This window comes from Sinocyclocheilus anshuiensis, unplaced genomic scaffold, assembly GCF_001515605.1.
Source record: "Sinocyclocheilus anshuiensis isolate Anshui unplaced genomic scaffold, SAMN03320099.WGS_v1.1 scaffold1154, whole genome shotgun sequence".
NCBI lineage: Eukaryota > Metazoa > Chordata > Actinopteri > Cypriniformes > Cyprinidae > Sinocyclocheilus > Sinocyclocheilus anshuiensis.
In genome coordinates this window covers 3,211,598-3,222,920 of record NW_015542345.1, presented here as the reverse complement: position 1 = coordinate 3,222,920, position 11,323 = coordinate 3,211,598, and the positions used below count along the sequence as shown (strand labels likewise).

The window sequence follows — 11,323 nt, the reverse complement described above, 5'->3', positions numbered from 1 at the left end:
TTCCTATATTATATTACAATATTACATATTATCTTATATTAAGATGTGAGAAAATTATTATAAAATGTGAACATTTGCAGATTTACTAATAGGAAAAAATATTTGTAGATATTTTTTTTTCACAACTATCCTCATAATTCTAAATGTTATATGCCATATTATATGGCACATACAAAAAAAGTATATTATATATATTGCACATAATATTATATCCCATTTTGAGATATTATTTTATAAAAGTATGGAAAATATTCATTTTTTCACATTTTCAGGTAATTTATTCATTTAACTCTAAATTTGATATCCATCCATCCATTCCTTAAACCGCTTGTCTTCTGTAGGGTCGCAGACTAAATTTTATTTATCATGTTATAATATTATAGTATCCCATATTAACATATTATTTCATATTGGTGCGATCAACATTCACAACAAATAATGTAAACAGAGTTTCTAGCATAAAGAAACATGCCATGCTGTCCATAAAAAAATGTAATGCTTCTCTCCCAGGTACAATGGTAGAAAGAGAAGGATGGCATTTCTTTTGGCAGTGTAACTGAATCAACATCACTGCGTCTGTTTACCCTGAATATTTATGGCTGGTCTTGTTTTGTTCTATCCTATGTGTGCTGCAGGGAATTTCACAAGCATTTTCATGTAATAGCACTAAATGCACACAAAAACCAATCTAAAGGGCCAGGCACCATCACTGCCATAAAGAACAAAAGAGCAGTGAGGTTAGCCATGCTGAGTACAGAATTCTCACTCTGCCTAGTCAGGGGAATGTGAATCTCAGCATGGAATGCTGTTCCAGGTGAACCACCGCACGGTTGAATTGTTATTGGCCCAGTGTACACATCACAGAGCTGACTGGAAGGGCTGAAGTTAAGAAAGTCAAACAACCTTGATGTAAAACGAGCTGTTCTTTATGTGATGATTTCCTATTTGCTTAACTTAAAGGAACTTAAAGGAAAAATAAAAAGCTACAAAAAGAACATAAGAACAACATAAAGCATATAAAACTAGTCCGTACAACTTATACACTATATTCTATGTCTCTTGAAGCCATAAGATTTTTTTTTTGTGAGGAACTTTGTTTTGTGTGAGGAACAGTCCAAATTTGAGTTGGAAATCCTGCGTTGAAAATCCCATCAACGTAGAATCTTCTGCAATAAGTCTCTCATTTTGTTTCCCACAGAATATAAGAAATCATACAAGTTTGAGGGTGAGTAAATAATGCCAGCATTTTCATTTCGGGATCCCCAAAGATAAGGGATAAGTGTCGGTTGCCAAGTCAGATTATTTGAGATCTCAATCGTGCTGTTTGAGGAGTTCATTACAGGCTCTCTGAACTAATAACAGTGAATTACATTTTCCTCTTCACACTATCATGTGTGACACCAATTAATATTAATTGCTTATAATCCTTTTATGCTGCCATTTGCCAAGCCTGTTTCCTTAGAGAATAAAAACAGCAAGATAAGACATGAGTGTCAGAGACAGAGGTCCTCGGCTTTGAAACAGGAAGAAGTCTCCATAGAAACTAAGATATTTTTTTTAAAAGGAAGTTGATTAAGGAGGCTAAGGAGAACAAAGAATCGAGTTAATCTCAGTTTTCTGCATAGTTATTGTGTAGAGTCTTTGAAAATGCACTCCTAAACTTAACACACATTACCAATAAACAGTGTTGAATGTTGTGAAACAGTCAATGTTTAGGATCGACACCCATATTTACTGTCCTGTTTGCTCCGTTGTCTGCTGAGAGTGCATAACATCCTGCGAGATCAGTCGCACTCAGCACATCACCTGTTCCTCCTGCTGCCCTCAGGGAGACGATACCAGGCCATCAGAGCCAGAACCACCAGACTGGCCTGCAGCCTCCATCCCACTGCAGTGAGACTGATGAACGAACATTCTTCTAATCTGAACCCAGCCCATCACATACACCACACTTCTTTTTCTACACAACTGCAATATAGCTGGGAACTGGACTATGCATTGCTGCAGTATTTACACCATATCTCACATCTGCAGTATTTCTTTCATATGGACAATAATCCCTATGTCTCTGCTGTTTGTTTGTTTGTCTGGTACAAAGTGGTTGAATTTATTGCACTTTATGGACTCTTATTGCACTTTTACATTGAAGGCTGCTCTGATGTTATCTCGTTGTTAATAATAACAATGACAAGAAAGAAAGAAAGAAAGAAAGAAAGAAACACATTTATGCATTCCAATATGCTACATGCTAACGCTCATGTCTCATGCTACCAGGGAATGTTCTCAGAACCTTGGCTAATGTTCTGGTAAGATTCTCTCAAAGTTATGAAAAAAACATTCTTCCTGTAACATTAATGGAATGTTCTTACAAAGTTATCAAGTCTTTAATAATGTTCTAAAAGCATTAGCACAAAAACATTCCACTTTTGATTGCAACACCAACATCTCAAAATCCATTCAACAACCGATAGATAGACTGAATATCCATTACACTCGGGTGTACGTCACAAAATAAAAGAAAATATCACAACATCTGTTTCACTTTAAAAACTCAAACACATGACATATTCATCTCCTGTGTGAATGTGGCCATCTAACATCCACCTAGAATACACTAGCAACCACATAGCAGCGTGTTAACACTCAGAACAGCTAAGTGACCACATAGCTATGACTTTATATGTCAAAGTATATTCCAGCCTTTAATTGCTGTTGTCATTGAGCTCATGTGCAATGTCGTGCTTCCTTGCATTGATTTATGGGTATATGATATGGGTGTGATAGTAAAAGCACTGTTTTGAGTTGATTTACATTTTGCAGTGCTGTGTGACCTGGAACAAGTGCTGCATTACACTGTCTATTAAATGTACTGTTGTAGATGACTGACTTTTCAGTTTGATCTTCAGTGGCACGTAAAAAACATGGCAGCTGCTCTTTCTTTTTTCTTAACTGGAGCAAACAAATGCCTTTGCCAAAGGCATTCTGGGGACTCCCTCAAGTCATAAGCCCAAACCTTTCTTTTGTGGCTAATAAGACTTTGGAGATTTTGCTTTTTGTAAAAATGTGATTAAATCACCTGTGGCTAAAAAGATGGGCACTGTTTAAGGCAATGCTGATGGGATATGAGCTATAGGGAAGTGTTACAATTCTGCAGGGTTTCATTCTGCACCCTAAGGAACAAACTGTTTATCCTGAATGAAGGGAGGGATAATTGGGACAGACATCCACAGGAAATGCTGTTTCCCATTACAGATATGAAGAAACTAGACTGTCAAACTCAGGCGTGTTGCGACACTATGAAATAAAGTCTGGGATCTTGTTTATAGAGCCCCATATTGCAACAGACGTTCTCTTATTGTACAACATGAGCCCTACACTTTTGTGGTGAGTGGAAATGGTTTAATGAGCCAAACTGTTGAAGACTTCACCGCAATTTACTATTCTGAACCACATGCAGCAATGTATCATGCTTTCAGATGGCAGGCCATAAACAAGCAACTATGAAGCTGTTAATTAATTTTTCCTTGTTTGCTCTTGCTTATTTAGTGACACGACAATCAGACTTCATGCTCTACTTGCTGCTTTATAGTAACTCAATTGTTGCATAATTCATGTAGCTAGATTAGATTTTAGTATAGAAAGTGTAGCAGGTGCATGTTTCAGCAGTCCAGTTTCAGAGGGCAAGCTCTCTGGGTCTTTCATTATTTCATAATCATTTCACGATTGCATGTAATTGCATTTTTGAAACAGGAAATGTGTTTCTGTAAGGAGCCATTTCAAGTTCTTTTTGTGCCCCTGTATGTGTGTTTCCTTGTGTTTGTGTGTATTTCAACACGGTTTAAACAAATTGAAGTGGTCTGGAATGAAAATACATTTACATTTATGCATTTGGCAGAAGCTTTTATGCAAATTGACACTGAATTCAAGGTACCGTTTCAAAGTTTGGGGTTGGTAAGATCTTTTAATGCTTTTGAAAGAAGGCTACATTTTGGCTAATTGATCACAAATACTGTAATATTGTGAAATATTCTTAATGTAAAATAAGTTTTCTATTGTAATATATTTTAAAATGTAATTAATTCCTGTCATGGCAAAGCAAAATTTTAGTATAAATTACTCCAGTCTTCACTGTCACATGATCCCTCAGAAATCATTCTAATATTCTATATGATTTGCTCTTCAGAAACATTTCTTCTTAATAAAAATGTCATAAAATAATAAAATAAAAATCGTGTTACATTTTTTAAATTCTTTGATGAATAGAAAGGTTCAAATGAACAACATTAAGTAGAAATAGAAAATTGTGTAACATTTTAAGTCACTTTTGATCAATACAATGTGTATTTACTAAATAAAAGTATTAATTTCTTTCCAAAAAGAAGAAAACTTACTGACCCCAGTCTGTTGAATAGTAGTGTATATATATTCCCAGGGAATCGAACCCATGACCTCACCAGTACTAGTGCCATGCTCTACTTTATGAGCTAAAGGGAAAAGTTTGCAGTATTTTATTGTTCAAATTTACATATTCACTAATCCTGTTTGAAAACTGTGCTGGTGTTTATCAAATGCATAAATGTAAAATCTTCATGTGAATTCATTGTTGCTGATACCCTTATTTTTTCTTTCCTTTAACAGGCCTTGGACTCTGACCGCACAATCTTGCAGAAAATGAAGAAAGCAGCCAAAGCAAAGCACATCTCTGGCCAAGGTAACATGAAATTACATTGAATCTATTGGGTGTATTTGTGTTTACATATGTGAGAAAGTATCTGAAAAGGTATCATTTCTCAGTTATTCGGGTGCTAGCAACATTTTGTCACAAATGTCTTTACTATGCCGTACTTGTTTTTTGAATTTCATGCACATTAGACTGTAAGCAGCATTCATTTAGTCTTTGAATCTGTATGAATTCATTAGAGAGATTGACAGCGTATGCAGAACATTTCCTCCAGCTCAACTATCTATGAATATGAATGAAGTAGAAGGCAGATGCCCCCTGTGAGACCCAAACACGTCAACATCTCTATCTGTTTTTTTTAGTGTCATGTGCTTTTAGCCAAATCCCCATGTTTTCTCAGTTATATCTTCACAGTTTGTGCTGAATTTCTGCTGCTGATCTTCTTCCAGACCACGTATCACATTTGGAGTCATACATCAATTCCATGGAGAAGTTGGCTGTGAATTTCCGCAACAATGGAGAACAGGAAGTGGCCTCTGCGTTTAATAAGTTTGCAGAATTCTCCAAAGAACTGCTGACGCCAATGAAGAACTTGGTGAGACACATGGAGCTCCGGGGAGGGCTTTCCGTTAGGCTTCTGCATAATCCCATAGTGTGTTTTTAGTATTAGTCACGGTTTGGACTTACAAGATAGGCCTTATCTGCAAACAGCTCAGCTTTCTCGCCAAAGGTTGTCTCAGCTCGCTGTCCACAGTTCCTTATCCCTTCAGGCGTATTCATGTTAAATTGATTTTTTAACTGAAAATATGTTTAATGTGCTTGTTTGCAAACTGGGTGTAAATGGGTTTTGCCAGCTCATGCTTTCCATTTTAATATTTCTGTTTTTATCAGTTGAAGAGCATGTTGCACAACGTCAACTTCTTCCTGGACTCTCTGGTAAAAGGGGATCTGAAAGAGGTCAAAGGTGTAAGTTGAAATCTACAATACAAGCGATCCACTTGAAGTGACATTTTTCTTCTGTTTGCTTTGTAAATGTTACCGTCAGATGAATGCAGATAAATCAATCTATATACATTGAATAAAATATTATACGTCAAGCATGAACTTTAAAAAATTTGAAGAAATTCATAGGTTCGAAAATTAAAATTTGGTAGATCACAATTATTTGCTAATTTTATAAGTTCAGCATAATGAAATCAAATCAATATTACATTTGCAAGGACATTTTTGATAGTACCCCACTGTATACCATTATAGCAAATAATTACCAGCTTGTACCATGGCATTCATACAGCACTCTAAGGTACCAAAAAATTAAATGACAATGGTAATACCACCTTTCTGATACTTATGTTGCCTTGTTAGTGTTCCTAGTATATATGATGCAAATACAGATGAAGTGTGCAGGATATTTCCCCAGAAGGCAACAAGCCATATGTGTTGTAGTAGAAATCTATTACATAGATCATTACCATAAGCACAGTGTTTAATGTGAGCAGATGGTAATGAGACAGATGATAAGACAGACTTGTCTTAATTCTTCTCTGTCTGTCTTGATGCTCTTGTCTTTTTCTGTAAGATGATGTAAGACTGACTCTATTCTAACTCCTTGTTTTCATCTTGTCAGGACCTGAAAAAGCCTTTTGACAAGGCATGGAGAGATTATGAGAATAAATTGTGAGTGCTTTTTATAAGACTGTTTCCAGTCATTTGTTCCAGTGTTTTGTCTTTTTTGACACCCACTGAGCGGTGGTTTATTTTGATTCATTAGATAAGAGATATTGCAAAAGCCTCGAAATAAGCAAGAGAACAAGAAAACATTCTTTCACTGGTCTCTGTCACGACAGTCTGTGTTTGTGTGTGTGTGTGTGTGTGTGTGTGTGTCAAACAACAACCAATTTTAGAAACTGTGTAGGATTTATATTCTTTGTGCCTCATATGTTACATATTCTCTGTAGCTTCGATCTCACTTGTTCTCTTTCTCATATTTATTTACACATTTTTTTTAAAACCATGGTTGTTTGGGTTGTTTAGTGTAGTTTTAGCCTTATGTACGTGTCAGTAGGACTCAAGTGCTTCTTCATGAACACCAAACCAGAAATGTGTCCTTTTTGACATATATTAATTGGATATCATGTAAAAATATAACTAATATTGTGAAACTCACTTTTTTAACAAAAACTGCAGGTGGAAACTCAAAAGTAGCACATACATTCTGATGCGTTTTTCATCCACACAAATAGGCCTATTATAAAAAATAATGAGTTTTCTAGATTTAACACAGCAAAAATGTAAAGTCTATGATCTTCTAATTTACTAAACTTTAATTGTTACCAGAAATCCTTTTAGTACTTCCCGTATCGTTATTTTGCTTCTTTTTAATTTCTGTTCTTCATTTAATTGTAATTCTCGTAAGTGTCTCGCTTCACTTCTCTTACAATACTTTTGTATTGTGCTTCCACGAATCCAATGAGTACCGTATTTGTGCATTATGTAGTACTACACTATATAGTAGAACTGACCACAGTCATATGATTTCTGTCCCCTTCAGCACTAAAATCGAGAAAGAGAAGAGGGAACTGGCGAAGCAGTATGGTATGGTGCGTACAGAGGTGAGCGGAGGAGAGATTGCAGAAGAGATGGAGAAAGAGCGCAGGATGTTCCAGCTACAGATGTGTGAAGTAAGATCTGCTCAAGCTGCTATAGAGGAACATGACAGATGTTGTTAGATTAATGGTGTGATCAGCTTGTCTGTATATAAATATATGAATGGCGAAAAAAATTTCTACAAATCTTTTTTTTAATCTTTTTGATGCCTAGCATGGGCAGATATGATGATTTTAAAAACAAATTGTTCTTATAATAATGTTTTAATCATAGTTTGAATATGAAAGACTAAAATAGGGCTGGGTGATATACTGGTAGACACAATTAACTGGTAGAAATTTGTCAACTGGTAGGAATTTGGACTATCGTCTTTATCGTGGTTACACACACTCACGTGACGTTGCTGTGCTACTTGGTCACGAAAACTTCGTTTGCACGCTTTTTTAAGCATTTCAATTCAAAAGCGAGTGATTTTAAGCTGTTGAAATGCAATCAGCAGTGAAAGAGAACTCATTTCGCTGTTTGTGCGTGCTGTCTGAGAGTCCGTTTCTGAGCGCTCTCAGAGAGGCGCATGCATGTGAAGACGGTGCTCATAGAGCGTGAGAGCATTGAACTGAGTTATTTTTGCCGCTTTATAGGCTTTGAATGGTTAAATACACATGTTTGTATGTGTCAAAATGCCCGTCTTTGTACGTATCCTCATAAGCACAGTAATTTAGGTCTTAAGTGACAGCAAACAGCTGAGAAAGAAAACATGTGTAACAGTATATTGGATCTGGGCAGTTCTTAAAGTGACAGCAGTCTAATATTCCTGCTGTCTGCCATTCATGTTAATCAAACAACAAAAGATAGGAAATCTCTCACTGCTCTTGACTAAACCACTTTTGTAACTTTAATAAAAAGAAATATATATTTAATTTACATGGTGAAGAATATTCAGTGTTTTATACATTTGATTACTTTAAACAATGTATGTAGCATTTCTTATTTATTTGTTCTTTTTGTTTCCAATTTTTTATATAGGCTAGTAGTAGTTTTTTGGTGACAAGTGGTGACAAGAATTATGAATTTTCTATGCTTTTAAAAAAATCCTATGGTAACAAAAAAGGACCATATTTAAAGCAAAAAAAAAAAAACTATATTGTGATATATATCGTTACCGCGAAATAAAATTACTCATTTCGTGATGTAAGATTTTGGTCATATCGCCTACCCCTGCTCTAAACAGTCACTGACTGTATGCATATCTACACTACCTAACACTACACTACTATAAGTTTAGGGTCAGTAATATTTTTAATGTTTATGGTAGAACTCTCTTATGCTAACCAAGGCTGCATTTATTTGATTAAAAATACACTAAGATCAGTAAAATTGTCAAATATTATTACAATTATAATTACAAAATAACTGTTTTCTATTTTAATATATTTTAAAATGTAATTTATTCCTGTGATGGCAAAGCTGAATTTTCAGCATCATTACTCCAGGCTTTAGTGTTACACGATTCTTCAGAAATCATTCTAAAATGCTGATTTGGTGCTCAAGAAACATTTCTTATCATTATCAATACTAAAAAAAGTTGTTCTGCTTTATATTTTTGTGGAAACCATGATGCTGTTTTTCAGGATTCTTTTATGAATAGAAAGTTAAAAATGTTTTTGAAAGAGAATTATTTGAAAGAGAATTTTTATAACAATGTAAAAAGCCTTAATCAAGTTAATGTGTCCTTGCTGAATAGAAGTAATCATTTCTTTAAATCTCATTTGTTGTCTTCCTCATAAACAGTACCTCATCAAAGTGAATGAAATTAAAACCAAGAAAGGAGTAGACCTGCTACAGAACCTCATCAAACACTACCACTCTCAATGCAAGTAAGTCTGTGAAAAAAAAAAGGTTTTGGTATAATCATGCATTTCTATGGACTTATATAACAATCCTTCAGACAAAAAGTCCTCGTAAAGCAAGATATTCAGTCCCCAACAATAGATCTGTCCAATGGCATGAACCATACCATAGCAAAATGAATAAAGTCATCCGTGTGAAGAGAAATCTGTGGGATGGGCGGCACACCTGTGCCGGCTTGGCACCATCACCATCAGTGTTAAGTGTGTGTGTGGTGTGACTGATTGCCTTGCTTTATAGTCGCATCCCTCCACGCTCGAGTCTGTCACGCTGTTTTGAGTGTGACTGGAATTTGAGAGAGTGCGAAACCATTGAAAAAAGCATGAGAGAGGAATAGAGATTCCTTGACAATTGACACTGTTTTGTTTATAGGATTTGTAATTAAAATTTCTCTCTCCTGTCAGTTTCTTTCAGGAGTGTCTGGCTGCAACGGAAAAACTCAAGCAGTACATTGATGCCCTTACGGTACAGCTGAGTGCTGTGAGTGATCCTGCCCATGTTTGCTGCTTACACAGATATGTTCTTAATGTATGGAACGGATGACTTTTTGTGGCACGTATCCTACTTTACAATTATAATTAAGTTGCAAAATGTGCAAAATTTGAGGTGATATGTTCACTTTTTCATAAAAGCATGAAACTTGGTACAATTGTACAGGTTAGGGCCCTGAACATTTTCAGAAATGGAGCCATCGCAAAAACACCTCGTGGTTGCCATGGCGACCATTTTACTTTCCGCCATAACCAAATTATGTATTTTGTGTCATATCTCCTGAACCAAACATGATAACACAGAAAAGGTGATGTCTACCCCTATGTTTTGATGGTCAAGGATTACAATGACACCATATACAGCAACATAAACTGTTCAGATGAAGAGTTAATGGTGAAATCAGCAATGTGAGAAGGAAATAACAGTTATTTACAATAGTCCATATTATGGCTATTATTTTTTCTTTCTTTGATAATTAACTAATATTTTAATCAATAGTACAATAAAAGATTGTTTTAATTCATTAATTATTAATTCGTTACATTTATATAGCGCTTTTCTGGGTAATCAAATCGCTTTACATGGAAGGTGGAATCTCCTCAACCACCACCAATGTGCAGCATCCACCTAGATGATAATAATAATAATAATAATTTCTGCATTTATCAGATGCTTGGTACTAACCCTTATCCAAAGTGACTTACAGTGCAGTCAGGCTATACATTTTTTACCAGTATGTGTGTTTTCTGGGAATCAAACCCACAACCTTTTGCGCTGCTAACACAATGCTCTACCACTGAGCCACAGGATGCGACAGCAGCCATATTGCGCTAGAACGCCCACCACACACCAGCTTAACTAATATTTTATTCAATAGTACAATAAAAGATTGTTTACAAGAATACAATCATATATTTCAGCGATATATAAAAAAATATCATCTCAATTAAATGTATTTTTCCTTACCTCTCAGGCAGAGTCAGATAGGCGGTAGTATGTTTCCAATACATTCTTGTTCTCTCTCAACAATGCTCTAACATCACACGCAGACGGCAACACATTCGTCCAGAAGACTCCGCAACCCCTGCTGTTCTCTCTAACAACTTCCTTTTCTCTCACACCCCCCGTCAAGTTGGAAGGGTACTGGTCTTCTCATTTCTCGAAATACTCAACCCACTCTTGCATGAAATTCTTTTGAGTTTCATGCTATTATGGTAACGGCTCCTGTTAAACTCCATATTGTAATGATTTATCATCTTCCTGGTCAACTGGGCACCTTTATAGAGGAGCTTTATGGGCTGCTGTCCTCATTCTCTGTGGATGGCAGTCCACTTGTAGTCTTTGGTGACTTCGAAATCCATCTGGAGAAGCCTTACACTGCAGACTTCCACTTCCACTCCTAGCTTCATTCGATCTCAAATGGCTTACCACCACAAGCACTAACAAATCAGGCAACCAGCTTGACTTAATTTACACATGCAGTTGTATCACAAACAACATTTGGTAAAACCTCTTGACATCTCTGATCAGGGCCGGATTTACCTCTTTTCATGACATAGGCAAAGCCAATTTTTGGGCCCCCCTTCCCTATTAATATAATAGGCCTAATATTACCACCCAAGCAAACAAAAATATTTC

At 35.9% G+C, this 11,323-nt stretch overlaps 1 protein-coding gene across 4 annotated transcripts in view; it reads left to right on the top strand.

The window, feature by feature from the left end:
• LOC107691346 (arf-GAP with SH3 domain, ANK repeat and PH domain-containing protein 2-like) overlaps positions 1-11,323 on the top strand; it is a 45,599-nt gene that overhangs the window by 5,064 nt on the left and 29,212 nt on the right. For all 4 annotated transcript variants that reach the window (XM_016489908.1, XM_016489910.1, XM_016489907.1 and 1 more), the window contains exons 2-8: positions 4,639-4,711; positions 5,131-5,276; positions 5,573-5,647; positions 6,309-6,358; positions 7,233-7,362; positions 9,077-9,162; positions 9,598-9,673. In XM_016489908.1, the coding sequence (XP_016345394.1) occupies positions 4,639-4,711; positions 5,131-5,276; positions 5,573-5,647; positions 6,309-6,358; positions 7,233-7,362; positions 9,077-9,162; positions 9,598-9,673 (636 nt within the window). The remainder of the gene's footprint in view (positions 1-4,638; positions 4,712-5,130; positions 5,277-5,572; positions 5,648-6,308; positions 6,359-7,232; positions 7,363-9,076; positions 9,163-9,597; positions 9,674-11,323) is intronic.